The following is an 18,003-nucleotide window of genomic DNA, read 5'->3' as shown; positions in this document are numbered from 1 at the left end:
AGAGGTTAAACAGAAGATTGTTATTGATAATGGTAACTTCCATCTCATGGGATTTCATTATGGCTACACAAAAACAATAAGTTCAAATTTGAAGTTAAATTGAATCTGTTGGGATCATGAGAGATGTCTGCTTGTTCTGGTAACTGCCAGTAACATATTACTTTTTATGGCTTATGTTAAGTCAGTGTCACTCCTCGTCTTTTGTTTTTGTATTTAGTTCAATATAATCAATAAAACAATATTTGAAAAATATATACATTTTTGGTGTGTGTGTATCACATTCAAAACGATATTTACCAAAATAGATCTGATCACATGATACTTCACAATTCTCAAATATATTTTTCATCAGCTAGAAAATTGCAAGAAGCAACCAGACAGCGGTTGAAATTTGACACCGATTAGCATGTGTTGCATGGGCTGTAACGATGCAGGTCAGGTTTACAATAGTGATAAACTGTTTATCTAATCTCGCCATGGTCCCACACACCACCTCTTACTGTAACCCAGGTCATTGTGAGGTCAAACCAGAGTTCAACTAGCGTGAAGCTATTGCAGGCTCCAGCCCCCAAGGCACCTTCCCAGCATGCTCTAGTCATGTCAAGTCAGAGACAAATTGGCTTATTAGTTGTGGAATTAGCAACAGGATTTAGGTATTAGTGGGATAGGAAACCCGTATTGTCAGTGCGGAGCTATTGTTCTGTTATCAAACGAAAGTGGAATATCATTACGGGGAAAATGTGTTGTCCCCTCATCATATTGATGTTAACTTGTAAAAAAGTAAAATTGAATTATTTTTCAAATTCAATACTCAATTAGAGTTGAGCCTCAAATAGCTTTTTAAGAAAATATCTGATCCTGAATGCTGACAGAATTTGTATGCATTCAGTATATTTTTCAGATCAATGTATTGTGTTTGAAATGATTATGCATTGTGTGTAGTTGTTAGGAAACGAGTTTACCAAAAGAAGAAAAGATTTGTATTGACAAGTTAAGACAATGTGTTATGTTTTTTTAAACTGCTTAGGGGCAGTTGGATAGGTGAGTGGACAGGATTTCGATTGTCTCACCTGTATAAGTTTAAAAATCTCCACACTGACTCAATATTCTTGGTGCTAGATGTCTGTCAGTTAGCATTGACTGAAAAAACATGTATTTTTATGCAATATTTATATCAGGGGGACAGAATCTGGTATGTTCATTGATTGGTCTATATTGTTGTTAGTGATGGGGACACTGGGTAAAAAATTGGGGGGATACCTATCGTAAGATGCCACTAACGGGATTGGGTGCTCAGGCTTCCTGACTTGTTGATGTATGTCATAGTATCTCACTTGCGTTGATTGATGCACATGATGTCAATGAATGGATTGTCTGGTGCAGACTGCTATCATATAGCTGGAGTACAGCTGAACAAACTAACAAATGCTGTAACTCTTGTCTTGTGTAATATGGAAACTATGTTTCTATGTAATGAGTGCAGTCATTTATTGGTAGATAAATTGGACCGTGTTTGAGTGGAGTATTCATGTTAAACTTCGGCATGGTATCTCAGTGGGCTAGCACTATAAAATCAGCATAAGGCCGGAGTAGCGCACACGCGCGCACGCACGTACACGCATACGCACACATGGTGTATGTAAGTGCAATAATCTTGGACGAGGTGTTTAACCCCATTTCACCTCTCCTGGTTGAATAATCTAGATTGAGTTTGCAGGCAAGTTGATAGTTGTTTGCGTGACCTGATTCAAACTTGCTAGGACTGTGAACTGACTCGAGCATAATCCCCCTTTAGGTGATATGTGGACATATATGTGATGTTAATGAGGTTAAACTGTACAGAAAGAGTGCTACAACCTGAATGTTTCTGGTCATGGTCAGAATTAGACACAACTACTAGTCTGTTTGTCCAAGACTAGTGAAAATCTCTAGGGACTAGTGGTTTTCTCCCCAAATCTATTTATGTTACATAAACAATTAGCCCTGATGACTTGTGGACCAGTTGGATATGACCAATGGCGTCTTCCTTGATGTTGGGGCTGGTTCAAGGGAGATAACTCTTTGTGGTTCCCCCATCACCTTCCCACATACATGATTGACAACTTAGCTATGTATAGAAGGGCATCAGTGCGGGAATGCCGTGATGTAATACATTACGTCCCTTGCTTTTGTGTTAATCATTGATAAAGGAGAGAATAAAATGTCTAGACAGGAGATAGGGGAGGCTTTTCGGGAACATGAAGCGTGACTGAAATATTTCGCATTTCACAGCACCATTGCTATTGTCACATACACCATCTTAATAGTATTTGATGTCTGGCAACTTCGTTTGTCTCGTTGGGAGTAGACTTGACTTTTTTCAAACTGAAAATGAAGAGTTTGACAAAGTCTGTAAATTCATTACCTGAATACTGGTTGTGTTACGTTTTCAACTCAAGCCGGGCCAATTAATTTGTTGTTTTACAGAGTTTCTTGATGCCAACATACCAGAGACAAAATAATGGAAAATGTAATATGTCAGAGTTGATAGAAGGTTATTTTGCAAACTATTTTTTAAAACTTTATGACAATAGTACAATGAAAATTAGTTTTTAGGAAAGCCTATTTTCAATCAAACACATTTTAATTTTTTATTATTTTTATCGTGTAATATTGTTTTCAATGTGGTAAACCAATCTGATAAACTTGGTAACAAGATCCAATTTATATGCAATTGCGATCGGGTAGCCTAGTGGTTAAAGCATTCGCTCCTCACACCGAAGACCCGGGTTCCGACATGGGTACAATGTGTGAAGCTTATTTCTGGTGATATTGCTGGAATATTGCTAAAAGCGGCGTAAAACCAAACTCACTCACTCAATAAATATGCAAATGAGGTCGCTGAGAAGGAACTACATTTCATGTCCATAGATCGATTCATTGTCTGTTTGTTCAATGAACTGTTGACTTCATTTCTAGTAAGTTTAGAGACCCATATCCGGTGATTGTGTAGACAGACATGGCTTCAAATCATAAGGCACTATACAAGAATTTTGGGCAGAAATGGAAACACACTCAGCTGATCATTTTTGGCCCAGAAAAACTGTGTGATGAGATATAGAATTGGGAAATTGTGGAAGGGATAGTTCACCACTTCATTTATTGCAATGGTTTTTCAGATATCGAAAGACCGGAAGCATCAACCCTGGACAGATTGGTGGCAGCAAACCCAAAGTGACAACGCCGGATGTTGTGAGTCGAGTGCGCCAGTACAAGGCAGAGAACCCACAAATGTTTGCCTGGGAAATACGACAAAAGTGAGTCCATCACCAGAATGCCACGATTTGAAATACTAATGAATACGTGTCACAATACATTGGGAAAGTAATGGTTGCCTTTTTCAAAATCATGCATATTTTTATCTTGTTGGCAAAATTTACATGAAAAATGAAAATATTAAATCCAGAAATTAGCAACTGATTCTTGTGATCCAAAAAGTGCAACTATTCACCACTAACATCCAGTGAATAATGTATGTATTGTAATACTATTGTATAAAATGTATTATTCTTTCGATTACCCTACCTCTGTTACACCATAGCCAAAAGTTCCTGTTTATGCCGAGAACCACACTACAAAATCTTAATAAATATGTATAGATGTATGTAATATTGGTAAATATGTATATATGTATACATGTATTGTAGCCAGGATACTTTTGTCTGAGTGGGGTATTTACGTTAAACTGCAGCATGGTATCTCAGTGAGCTAGCAGCCATAAAAACACACACACGTACATACACGTCGCTATATAAATGCAATAATCTTGGATGCAACGTGAAACCCCTCACCTCACCTCACCTCACCTCACCTCACCTCACCTCACCTCACCTCTGCATCCTCCTAAGGAACCTGGCTGATGAACCTGGCAGATCAGGTGGCTAGGCCCTGTGACTTGGCTGATTGCATGTCATCATCCGTCAGTGTGGATCTTTCTTCATGTTCTAGTCACAAGTTTGCCTGATCAAGATGTGATTATTTATGTGTGACCATGTTATAGCTGGAATATTGCTGACAAAACACTCACTCACTCACTCACTCACTCACTCACTCACTCACTCACTCACTCACTCACTCACTCACTCACTCACTCACTCACTCACTTACACCCTGTCGCGCTGAATTTCCAGGTTCGATCCCCCAAATGGGTTCATTTATGGTGTCCTTAAATCCAACTCACCCATTTGTGAATGACCAAAGAAACGAACAACTTAACAACTTCTGTCTGACATATGTCTTTCCAGACTGATTGCTGATGGGATCTGTACCGAGAAAAACATTCCTAGCATTAGCTCCATCAACCGCATCATCCGCGATAAGGCCATCCTCCACCGGCGAGGCTACGACAACTATGATGATGGAGATGTGAGTAGTTATTAAGGCTGGGACGGGTAACTCCAGTACTTGGGATGGATGGGTCCTGAAAAGGACCCGGGTACCCACAGGACGACCAGGAACCTCCATTTGTCACATGATATATTGTCTAATGACAGAAATGCACCGTAACTTGATGGTTACATGACAATGTTTGTACTTCTTTCTAATTCTTCAGTCATTCATTCCATTTTTGAGTAAAGATTAAGCTTCAGTCAACTTCATGCATGTCCAGATTGTTTATACATATATCTAAATAGTTTTTGCCAGAGCTCAGGTAAAACAATACTAAATTAGACATTTTGTACCCATGACTTGAGACCTACAGTGGGTTGGGTCCCCGTAAATGGGGTCGAGTCCCAAAGGTAGTAAATTTGGACTCCTCCCAGCCCTTGTTCCAACTGACAAACATAAGGATAAGAGTGCATGAAACTTATGATCATGGGTTCGATCCAAGATAAACCCTGATTGTTTTTTTGTTTGGCAGCACCAAACCCATGCCTGGATGGTAAAAGTATAAACCTACATCAATTTGAGCTTACGAATATCCTTTTTTTGTAACTTCCCTTTGTGAGTCTGTTGATTCCAATTGTTTCCTGGCCGAGAATCGATTCTTTGCAAGAAGCCATGAAATAACTAGAATATTGCAAGCTATGATGTAAAGCGACAAACAAACAATATTTTGTGTTACAATGACAGATGATTTACTTGCCTCGGTTTCAGACGTCTCTCGGAGAAGACATCTCGGTTGACACAGAGACCATGCAGCGGCTGATGGTCCAGATGCCGGGTATAGCCTCCACAAGCAGCTTCCCCCCGGCTGCCATCACCTCAAAGGATGTGAAGAGCGAGAGTCCAGGACGTCAGTCAGTCTCAACTTTCCTGTCACCAGAGAAGACCTGTTCTCCTACGACCTCCTTGACAGCCACAGACGACAGTCACCAAGGGGAGACAACTCCCAGATCACAAGTCTCCCCTACCGTCGCCTCCGTTGCATCTAGTAATGGCCCCTCAGCATCAAATATGTCTCAGAAGGTGAAAGAGGTGTCTCCAGAGAAGAACAAGGCATGTTCAGAAACTCCACCAAGTGCAGTGGAAGAGGTATCAGAAGCCCCAGACACAGCAGTCAAACCAGCAGATGCTTCTCGAAGCGGAAAGGGCAAGCTGGAGAGCCAGCCAAGTCTTCAGGCCATTATCTCCAAACTTGCTCAAGTTCAGGCTGGGCTGGTGTCCAACAACAAGGAGGAAGTCAAGGATGAGGAGACATCTGTTGAGAAGATCAAGGAGGAGATAACATCTGGATCAGCAACTCCCAATTCCTCAAGCCTAAGTCCTGCTAACATTGCCGAAACTTTGATGAGCTTGTCCCGAACCAGTGACCTGGCTGCTATCTCTCCAGGTTCTGATATGTCTCCTTTAGCTGCTGCTGTCTCAAGTGCTGGAATTGTTCCTCCAGCTTCTAGGCTCTCACCAAAGACATCTCCCAGAAAGACTTCTGCAAGTCCAAATGGACGTCCCAAATCTCATGAAAAGAAATCTGATCCTTCTCATCCCAGTCGTCCGAACACCACCAGAACACCCACCCTGCCCCGAGTCCCATCCAATGGCACAATGGTGAGTGCTTACTCTGCAGTTCAGTATGACAAGTTCGGTTCAGTGCTTTATGACTACAATCTCCCTGACCGCGGTCTTGGAACGGGAGCAATGGCAGCTCCAGTTACTCGCTTCCCGACAGTATCACCACCTAATGTGATGATGGGTTACTTTCCCTTCCCAGCAGCGGCAGCAGCTGCAGCTGCTGGCTGGCGAATGCCTGGGACACCAACTGCAGTTGCAACATCGATTGAAAGTATCCCAGGTGACGGCTCCGCAGGTGCTCCATTAGATTTATCGGCAGCTCATAAAGACTTGAGGTGTCCTGAAGTGTTGAAAACCAAAGAAAAGAAAGTAGAGAAAATTATGAAAGAAAAAGTAGCTGACAAAGTTATCGAAAAGGTTGTGGAAAACTTGCCCGAAAAAGTTGTTGATAAACCGAAATCCTCAGAAAAAGTGAAAACTTTTGAAAAAGTCCCCGAAGAGGCCAGCCAGACCTCAAAACCCAAGTACGAGAAAAATTTCCTCCTCTTTGGTGATAAGGAGGTTGAAATCATATCTGTTGCCAAGAATCAGTGGATTGTCCGAAATGAAGCTGAACTTTACGCAATTGCTAGGAGTAACGAAGCCATGGATGACGAAGGAGCTCGAAATGTGCAGCGTGACAGTTCCTCTGAAGAACCTACATCACCTACGTTGCAGCATTTTAGTTTGAAAAGCGGTGTCGCTTCCGACACTCCCAACTTGCCACCCATGAACTCTGGCCTGAAACGCCCACCAGACTCCTCATCTGTAGAAGGGGCCTCGGGTCCCAAGGCCTCCAGACAGGCAGAGGCTACAGAACAAGGTGTCAGTGTAACAGTATCTAGTGCTACGATCGGTCAGCCAGATTTGAGCTCCGCATCAAACCCTTTACAGCCACATGTGCCCATTGGTCAGATGGCCAACGGCATGCTGGGAGTGTCATGGCCACCTGGGATGGTGGCGGGTTCAGGGGGAGATGAGAGTGGTCACCTAGTCAGGAATGATACAGACACTATGAATGAGGGCGATGACCCACAAACATTGAATAAGAAGTGCCCAGTTTTGCAGAAAATGTTGAAAAATGTCTGAAGTTGTGGCCCTGTGACCATTTTCAGGAGTGTTATATTTTGTTTGACAATCATGGGGGGGGGGGGGGCTGAGGAGGGTAGTGGGTCAATCCCATGCTTCAGTTGAAACTGACAATATTCATTGCATTACAAACATATGTCAAAATCTGATTGAAAACTTGGCGAAACATAACCCACGAGTACTATTGACTTGAAAAAAGTGGATAGATAAAGCAATGCTTGTCAAAATGGCTTGGCGTAATATTAGAAAGGCACAAGGTGTCGAACTAGTTAGTCTGTGCAAATTTACTTGTAAGCGAACTCAGAAAATCCCCATCTTGAAACTTAGCCTTTCTGGAAGAAAAAAAAGCAGTCATTTCCAAAATTGCTGACTAAGCATATTTTTGCAAGTAGATATGTTCTATATCTGCAACAATTGCTTGTCAAAGGAAAAGAAACTCTTTTTATCTAGAATGTTGGTTGGCCCAGAAGGTGAATCGCTTGCTGGAAGACTGGGTTTATTCTCAGGGCTGCAAACCCTTCCTTGTCCATCTGCATGATGGTATTCCTACAGAATTGCCAAAATAGGCATAGAATCTAAGCTTTACCATGAACGCATGAATTTTCTTGAGTATGCTTACTGGTATTCCTTGCTGATTGACAGCAGATGTATTCACCTTCTAGGTGAATATTTGCATATCGTCAAGTGACTGTGTGAAGGTACAAAGTCATTTGGCCATGTAAAGGAAAGGTACACCAAACGTCAGGATGCATTTGAAAACTGACTATATAGATATGGCTGTGTTTATAAATCAAAATAAATCTTGACAAGATTCCCTCCCAGTTCCCCGACGGAGGCAATGAGACTGTATTTTTAAACAGTGCGTTAGTGTTCATTCATTGTTGTATATTGTCATTGGTCATTTTTCCATTGTCAACCAAAATGTTTTCAAAACTTTGTCCCAGTGTTTCAAGGTATGTATTAAATATTGTTAGAGTTGTTTGTGGGTTGGAGAACCCAGAATTATGCCGTAAATTTTATGATTATTACAAATAAATTATATTTATGACACTAACTCGAAACAGTATTCCATAATGATCGAAAGAAAGCCAAATCTCATTGATTGCTGTCTGTGCTGTCAACTGTTGTTTAAGAAATGATGTTGGATATTAGTTGGGATTCAGCTATCGGTATCTAGATGTAGCACACGTTCATAGATTCACAATAGCCAAACAGTCTTTTCCTTAATACACTTTTGTATTATGGTATCCAGAGCTACAAACTGATATTTATAAACGTTTTATTTGGAGCATATTTAACATTGTGGTCTTTTGTATAGATATGTTTGTGAGGTGTTCCAATATTTTAAAAATGAGTCAAGACCACTATAAATTAATTGTTAGATTTTAGAAGAAAACAATCAAAATTGTGAGAGGGGAGGCATTTATCTTATTCTATTTCTTTTAAAACCTCACATATGTTATGTATGACAAGGAATACAATATATTTAAACAAGTAATGAAATGCACCATGCATAGTGATTTTCTTTATCTTGGGACAATAAGATGATGTGGAGTTCAAAACCGAAAATATTTTCGGATACCAACTTTCCATTTTGTACCATCATAATATCAATGTAGGTTCTCCTGTTACCTGGTAATTTTTTGATAGAATCCCCTTTTTAGAGGGAGCCATCTATTTACGTGTCGTACAACAATGAGTCCCAACTAATACCATACAGTCCTGTTGAATCTTTTTGTTGTTGTAAGTATTGTTATTTTTTCATAGATTTTGATGTCAATTCACCAAAGACCTGTCTTAATTCTTAATGGCAAATTGAAACATATCAATATTCCCCGTGAAACAGTTTTGATATCATTTTCATTGAAACTACACAAAATGTATAGCAAAAAGTACCAAAAAAATCTGTTGAATTAGATTTGTACTAATGTCTACAAATTTCTGAAAAAGTATTTTAAATGCTGGTATATTTATTCTGAAGAGTTTGTAAATATGAATATTCAGTGCTTACAAAGAATTAATATATCACGAAGACAAAAGTAACCATAAACCTGGTTAAGGGGAGATAACTGCATTGAAAAGCTGAAGATGTATTTATTATTTAATGTTTGTGCCATAGTGCTAGATGTTGAAGAAAAAGTTGATAAATTAATTTTTCAACAATTTGCATGCTCCAAATGTCCAATCTAAACTTTATTTTATATCACTGAAGGGTGTTGAAATTTAAAATCTGAATTTTTGAAAATTATGAGTATAATCCTGTATTTGTGATAACATAAGAGGTGAATGATTTTTGTGAATTCTTGGTGAAGTGAATTTGCCTGTATTAACCAAGCATGGTCACTATTCAGATGAAATTTTAATTCAACTGCTACAGTAATTAAACCCACAACTTTTTTTCATTTGATAGACACTACATATCATTTATTCAACTTGCATGGTTTCATATACAATATATTGCACATGTGGTGATAGAGACTTAAATGTTGCACAGAATTTTGTACTTGCTCTGTGTGTATGTATTTAATAGACGATACCAAAGACTTTGTAGATTGAATTTTTTCAATGTTTTTAAGACAAAAGATGAAATCTTGTGATATTTATCTGTAGCTGAGATAAGATCTTATTTTGTTCCTTTTCCCATCTCTGCTCATGTCATGGCTCTTCCAAATGCAAGTTCGCCCTAGCAACCACAGATGTTTGTTTTTGTATACAAGACGACAATGTTTACATGGTACCGTAGTCAAGGTAGTTAGCGCACATCAGTTAATAACCACGTCCTCTAATCCAAGCATCCCCACCTCACATCCCTAACTCCAACATGTCCACACCACCACCCTCTTGTCTACAATCTTAACTTAGCATTCATTTCATATCACAATACCAGAGTTTGTATTAAATAATAAAGAATAACCAAATATTCAAAAGAGAAAAAAATCTTGTACTTCTAGCTCCCAATGAAAATCATAGTCTGTAACATCCTGTCACCGACAACCAATATTATCTGAAAGTTGGAACAAATCACCTAGTTCTAAAAGATTATGTAACCTTTGTAACAGTTCTGATATTTGTGATGAATATAATTACCGTATTCGATGTAATAAGCACCCAGGGCGCTCTCAAAATTAGAAATAGGGGGCTCTTATTAGAATATTATTTTGGTGAAAAAAAAACGGAGTTGAGAGATAAATTTCTTGGTTTATGCTGACAGCCTGAAATGTTTATGTATTAATTGCCCATAATTTAGGGTGGATATAACACACGAGTGCGTATTATTCGCGAAAAAATAAGTCTTGTGTATATTGATCAATCGGAAGGGGTGCCAATTGGGATTGTTCACTAGCCAATATATTAGCAAATATCGCCGTGGGCGCTTATTAGAGCGGAGCGCTTATTTCGTCAAATACGGTAATGATTTTATGATACTACTTATTATCATTGGAAATTATACTTACATTTCAGATTTACTAATTTCTCACAGATATATATGTGTAATGTAAAAATCTATAAGTACCGATCGCCATCGCACATTATTACGTTCCTGTTATATTAATTTGCTATTTTACGTAGCCGTAAGGGTAATAGATTTCAGTTCAGATGAGGTCAGCCAACTTATATTTGCAAAGTATCATGCACTAGTTTGTCTGTACAAGTACCATGTTGATAAAAGTATCACACTTAAAATTGTTTGCCAGTCTGTATTTGGTGTGTTCGTTAGTATGATCAAATCCCCCCACACTGACAGTGTCCTTTTAATTACTTGTACCCATTGTCATCTTACTTAGTTGAAAGCATGTGCACTAATTACATTGATTACAGTAACACAAGAGAGTTAGCAATGTATATGTTCCATAACCAAGAAACATGAATAGTTCCAACATTTATTAATTATGAAATGTGACCAAAATCTGACCTGGAAAGACTTAAAGCATTTACTTTTGACTTGTAAACTGTTTTGTCATGTGGATTTCAAAATGCTTATGATATATGCATGATGCCTTGGCTTTATCTTGTTGGTTATATTGAAATATATGTTTATGAAAATGGCTGCCCATATTTTAGTTTCTTTCATGGTGTTATGATTATAGGACTTGGATTAGTATCCACGGCTGCCAAAATACCCTGGGACAGGCTGCTAGTGATGATGCTCCATCCACGTTATCTTCAAATGTATTTTTCAGTACATGGTTGAAATTTGAGCAGATTGTTACTAATATTTGTAGCTTTGGCTCGAGGTTATTTTGGACTGAGGGGATGCCCAGTCGTCATACTGCCTTCAAAATGATCACTTTGATTTAAATAAATGTGTTGATTATTTATGATTATTTAAATTAATGAGAATGAAGATGGATGTGCAATTAAGAGGCTTGCTTAATTTGTTAATTTGACGAGTTTATTTATTTTATTCCCAGTTGCGGATTGTTGATGTTTTTTTATTGTAATACTAACAGGTTCTAAATTAATCAATCTTGCTAGATTATCATTTGAATTCATTTGATAACCAAATGAATGTTCACACATTTCTCTTTCTTCAAAACAGAATACATTTTACAATTTGTTTGCCAATGTATACAGGAAAATTATTAGTTTATATTTAAACTTTAAAAACAAAATTGTTCACCGAAATGTACAGGAAAAATCTTATTTTTTATTTGATTTTATTTCTTGAAAACTTTGTTTTTTGTTATGTTTTGTTGTAACATATTGTAAAAATGATTTGTAGAGAAATCAACCAGCTTGTCAACCAATGATTTCCTACAACAAGCTGGTCTTTGTTTTGGGCTGGATCTCGTGGTAGGGTTTTGTCTGGAAATAAGGGATGGACCAGCTACAGCTAATTTCTCCTCATTACCATAAAGTTGACTAAACTAAACTAAACTCTCCCATCTCAGAATAAGGGCATGGTCCCTTATATTGATCAGGGCCATTTGTCCACACATTGATCTTAGCGCTAAGATGATTGTTACTCCCATACTGTAACATCAGGTTATGATATGGAATGGGACACTGGGCCCCGTTCCACAAATTGATCTTAGCGCTAAGATGATTGTTACTCCTATACTGTAACATCAGGTTATGATATGGAATGGGACACTGTGCCCCTTTCCACAAAATGATCTTAGTGCTATGATTAAAGTCTATGTTAAAGTATGTCTTAGCGCTAAGATTGCTTTGTGAAACAGGGCCCAGGTAGACTGCAGTTAACCTTGGTCTGAGCTGTGAATAGCATGAGGACATACAGTATTTGATATATGATGATGACGGGGCATTTCCTGCCCAGAAAGTTGCACTGGTGTTTTATTAAGTTGTTAATTTTAGATTGTTAAATATTCCACAAATTAAGCATCCCTCTCATTATGGCTGTAGTGTTTATATATAGTTTGGTATAGTGAGTTTTCAACCCCAAAATGTTTGGAGAAAAGAATCACAACATCTTGTGATTTGATTAATATTTGTATCAAAGTCGAATGGTTGTGAAGACAAATACCGAAACCTCCTTGTGTCCGTAACTTGCAGCTGTAGATATGTGTATGTCAAAAGGTGTATCTGTTTAGCCCTAGTGGTTGTATGTTCACTCAACTCGCTGTCTCACACATATATATCATTATGTTATCACCAGTTTTATCTGTCATTTATTTTTGTTGCCTAGTGTAGATCTATGCTCTTAACCTTGAAGAAATTACCATGGAAATGCTAGCGAGAGGATATTTACCATATTGACATTTTGGCATTGAAGTAAATTGGTGTGGATAGATGAATATGTTGTTTTTGCCTATAAAAAATTTAATCTTGTAACAATACACTTCACAAAAGAAATAATTTTTAAAAAAAATACATTTTTAAAATTAAATTGAATATGATCTCTCAGTTATTTCAACTGAAGTGGGTTTTTTAAATTTCTGAATAAACATCTTGCAGTGTACTAGTATAATAGACATTAAATCTGTTCATTTAGAGCCCTAATGAAACTGACACTTGAATTAATTCAGCAGAAAAAAACAGTTCAGTATTCTGAAAGCAGAGAATGACATGAGTTACAGAAACTTTGATTGGAATTACGAAAATAATGTCTTTGATGAAGATATGAAGATGATGACAATGATGATGATTGTTAGTTCAAAACAAAGATAATTTTCCTCTTTCATGTGCAGTTTCTGAAATACTGAAAAGAGCACGATACTCACACATCTTCAATGCCAAAATGGATGATTTTATTTCATAACTTGCAAGAACTATAAGTCATATTTGGTATAAGCCTCATGTTATTATCAAACTTGATATATGTTCATAAAAAAGTGCAAAAATTCAGAAAAATAACTAAATTGAATTCTGAGGCAAGAAGATACTTGTAAATTTGAACCAGTGCATGCTGGTGCTAGCTTTTCCTTTAATCTTTTAATCCATTATCAATACCCAAGAAGGGCCTAAACCCGTGAAAGCTATTTGGTGGCTTAAAGCTAAGGGACTCTGTCAAAAGTTCTGTCAGTCATATTTTAACTTAAACTTTATATGGTGTAGATGTATGACAGTTTCATACAAATTCATTGAAATGCCAATATTTGTGAAAATGGCTTTGGAACTTTTGACATGCCCCATGTATTAGTTTCATCCATCATGTTTCATTGCAAACCAAAGATGCGTCCCAGGACACGGGACTTGAATTAATGCTTTATAACTGAGAAATATATTTTATTAATTGCTTTGGTGGCTTTTGCCGATCGGCAAGTGTTGAGTTTGATCAGTGTACAGTGTGCAAAGTTGATAGACTGTATACCTCCTTGCAGACAATCAGTAAATCCAATAAACAAAACAGTTGTGGTCTGTTCTGTGTTCTTTCACAATTTTTTAGTTGATCTTTTTTTATGTAGATCTCATTTTGCCATGAAAGGTAGACATGGGTCGCCAGGGATATTGACGCGGCTCTTCGGAGGTTTCTCCCTTGTAAGTGTCCTTGTGTTCATCAGGCTCTTGGCACATCTGAGACCAAATGTAGTCGGTGAAATAAGCCGAGTGTGGCGCAGAGGTCGCCCATTGATGCAAAGGTTTGCTGCCTGAAGTGCCATATGCAGTAATGAGATGTATTTCTCAACTGTGCCAGGATCTACCGATCATTTGTTCCCATGGGGTGAAGGTTAAAAAAAAAAGAGACTCTTAACATGGTTTTCACCTTTTCGCAAACACCTCATATAATCACTATTTAATAGTGATTCATGAAAACATGCCCATGATACAGTAGGAATCATACAATGGATTTTTGGGGGCAGAAATTTGTTCTGAATATGGAAAGGGTTTTGTCACTTTGGTTCCAAAATGTCTAAACTTGATGATGCTTAGAGGATTTGAAACATGTAAACTAGATCTTTTACTATGATATGATAGATTCTGGGGAAGAATAGGTCTTCAGCAACCCATGCTTGTCGTAAAACTAACGTGATCGGGTGGCTGGCTGACTTGGTTGATGCATGTCATTGATCCCAATTGCGTGGATCGATGCTCATGATATCAATCAGTTGATTGTCTGGACCAGACTCGATTATTTACAAACTGCCGTCATACAGCTGGAATATTGCTGAGTGCGGCGTTAAACAACAAACCAACCAACCAACTATGATATGATACCTTTCTCCTTCAGATTACTGAGAAACCATCCGTAGGAGGTCACGTGAGGTGAACCCTGAGAGATCTTTGACTGCCCAATCAGGATGCATTTGTTTGCCACCCCAGTCACTTGGGGAACATGATGGGGTCTCCAATCCCGTTATGCTTGTCATAAGAGCACCAGAGATAAGATCAGGTTGTGTTGTATCCTGAGGAAGAGCCTTCAGGTATTGGTTTGTCTGGTCCCGTATTTACAGTAATAATAAGGTTTATCACAAATGGCTTGTTTCGACTGAGTGATTAAGATGGGTTTAACACCGCTTTGAACAGTATTCCATTTAAATCAGGTGTGTCAGTTTGATGAAAACCAAGAAGCATAATCAGGACAAACTGAAATTCTAACCCATGCTTTAAGCTTCCTGGCAGATCTTAGGGACCATACTCTCAGGGGGCATGGGTGGCCCAGTCGTCTTAGGCGCTGCGATTCGCTGTGCAGAGTTGCGTCCCTTGGTGCCTTTTGACACTTTGGGATTTTTATAAAAATAATATTTCGAGTTTCCCTGGCAACGACTTTGACTTAGACTGAAAATGGCAGCAGTACTCGTTTTTGGAGCAGATCTTGAAAACCGTACAATATTTCTTCACCCAAATTGGCACATAAATAGGTCTAGTGAAAACTGGTGCCTTTTGAAACTTTGGGATTTTTAAAAAAACAATTCGAGTTTCCCTGGCAACAACTTTGACTGAAAATGGTGGTTGTTCTTGTTTTCCGGAGCAGAACACATAAACCATGAGAGATATCTTTACTAAACTATGCACATAGATAGGTCTAGTGGTGATCTGGTGCCTTTTTATCCCCCGCCGCGCGAAAGCGCGAAGCGGGGGATATAGTATTCACGACCGTCCGTACGTCCGTCCGTACGTCCCACCTGTTTGTTGCCGCGATATCTCAAGAACTAAACACTGGATTGTCTTCATTTTTGGAACTATGGTGTATATACAGACTCCGCAGACACCAGGCTGTTTTGGTGACCTTGATCCCATTTTCAAGGTCACAGCAGACAAATCTGCTTTTAGAGTTGGAAAACGGTGTTGCCGCGATATCTCAAGAACTAAACACTGGATTGTCTTCATATTTGGAACTATGGTGCATATACAGACTCCGCAGACACCAGTCGGTTTTGGTGACCTTGATCCCATTTTCAAGGTCACAGCAGGCAAATCTGCTTTTGGAGTTGGAAAACGGTGTTGCCGCGATATCTCAAGAACTAAACACTGGATTGTCTTCATATTTGGAACTATGGTGTATATACAGACTCCGCAGACAACAGTCGGTTTTGGTGACCTTGACCCCATTTTCAAGGTCACAGAAGGTAAATCTGCTTTTGGAGTTAGAAAACGGTGTTGCCGCGATATCTTGGATTGTCTTCATATTTGGAACTATGGTGTATATACAGACTCCGCAGACACCAGTCGGTTTTGGTGACCTTGATCCCATTTTCAAGGTCACAGCAGACAAATCTGCTTTTAGAGTTGGAAAACGGTGTTGCCGCGATATCTCAAGAACTAAACACTGGATTGTCTTCATATTTGGAACTATGGTGTATATACAGACACCGCAGACACCAGTCGGTTTTGGTGACCATGACCCCATTTTCAAGGTCACAGCAGGTAAATCTGCTTTTGGAGTTAGAAAACGGTGTTGCCGCGATATCTCAAGAACTAATCGCTGGATTGTCTTCATATTTGGTACTATGGTGTACAGGCGGGGGATATTTCGTCACTCTGTGACAAATACTTGTGATAGTTTGGGATTTTTTTAAACAATTTTTTTCCCGAGTTTCCCTACCCATGCTTGCTGTAAAAGGCGACTATGCTTGTTGTATGAGGCGACTAATGGGATCGGTAGGTCAGACTTGCTGATTTGGTTGATGCATGTCATCGTATCCCAATTGCATGGATTGATGCTAATGATGTCAATGACTGGATTGTCTGGTCCAGACTCGATTATTTACACACCGCCGTCATATAGCTAGAATATTTCTGAGTGCGTCATTAAACAACAAACAAACAAGCAAACTTAGACCGAAAATGGCACAAAAACCATGAGAGATATCTTAACCAAACCTGGCACGTAGACAGGTCTGGTGGTGAATTGGTGCCTTTTGACAGTTTGGGATTTTTATGAAAAACCTTTTTCGTTTCCTTGGCAACGACTTTGACTTTGACTGAAAATGGCGGTAGTCCTCCTTTCCAGAGCAGATCTGTTAACAAAAAAGCATTGGATGAGATGACTAGATTGCGGAATGAAAGACTGTTCACCTGTCAACACCCTGTGGAGAAAATTCATGGTGATGGACTCAGCTGTCTCACTTGAATGTTCGATCCATCAGTGCTCATTTCGAAGATGTGAAGGATAAGTTTGTTGGAGTGGTTCATGTTTTGTGTTTCACAGAAATACACGTCAATGGTTACAGTGAAAGAGACCTGCAAGGTTATCAAGTCTATCCATGAGACACAACACATGGTATTGCAGTGTATGTTTCAACAGGTTTCAAGAACAGTGTCCAGCTATGTGACGTTATGTCTTCTCGCAGTATTGAATACATTTCCTTTCTTGTTTGCAAGTTCTGCACTGCTTGTGTGTATGTTCCTCCAAAAGTGTCATGGACACTGTTGTCTCATTCACCAACTCATTTCATGCAGAGACTTCAGGATCTCCCCAAGCAGCATGAATGTGAACATGTCCTGGTTACTTGGGGATTTCAACTGTTATCTGAGTGAAAAGCCGAAACTTGAAGATTTCTTTAATGCGAGAAAATGACTCAACTCATTTACTCTTCAACTCACTGTCTTGGAGCTACACTGGACTTGTTGTTTACTGATCTTGCCAGTGCTGTAGCATTCCAGACTCCAGTCTACTACTCAGATCATCAGATGATTGGTACTATACTTATACGTACACCTCATGGTGACCCCTGCTCTCAATGATCTCTGAGTAAAGTAAGAACTCCCTTTCTTCTCTGATTACTGTTTAATTAATAACACAACTCATTACAAATACAGTTCTGTATTCTATCATAAACTACAGATGGCAAAACAACACCAGTAATATCTTTTTAGTGCTTGCTATTAGGCCATTTATAAAAAGGCCCAGTGAACATAGTTCACAGGAGCTAATGCATTGCACACAACCGGGCATGTCATATTTGCGGGGGATATGAGTATGTCATGCTTGTTTACAGAATATTGCCGACTCTCACACAAACATCTCAATACAAGACA

General features: G+C 38.8%; 1 protein-coding gene across 4 annotated transcripts in view; it reads left to right on the top strand.

Annotated features, from left to right (window-relative positions):
* LOC124152344 overlaps positions 1–9,933 on the top strand; it is a 77,971-nt gene extending 68,038 nt beyond the window's left edge. For all 4 annotated transcript variants that reach the window (XM_046525256.2, XM_046525259.2, XM_046525258.2 and 1 more), the window contains 3 exons: positions 3,159–3,296; positions 4,284–4,404; positions 5,137–9,933. In XM_046525256.2, coding sequence (XP_046381212.1) covers positions 3,159–3,296; positions 4,284–4,404; positions 5,137–7,119 — 2,242 coding nt within the window. In that variant the 3' untranslated portion in view covers positions 7,120–9,933. The remainder of the gene's footprint in view (positions 1–3,158; positions 3,297–4,283; positions 4,405–5,136) is intronic.
* Positions 9,934–18,003: the final 8,070 nt, after the last annotated feature.

This window comes from Haliotis rufescens, unplaced genomic scaffold (assembly GCF_023055435.1).
Source record: "Haliotis rufescens isolate VD_foot unplaced genomic scaffold, xgHalRufe1.0.p SCAF_13, whole genome shotgun sequence".
Lineage (NCBI taxonomy): Eukaryota > Metazoa > Mollusca > Gastropoda > Lepetellida > Haliotidae > Haliotis > Haliotis rufescens.
Note: the sequence above shows the minus strand (reverse complement) of the source record. Positions and strands in the feature narration are given on the sequence as shown.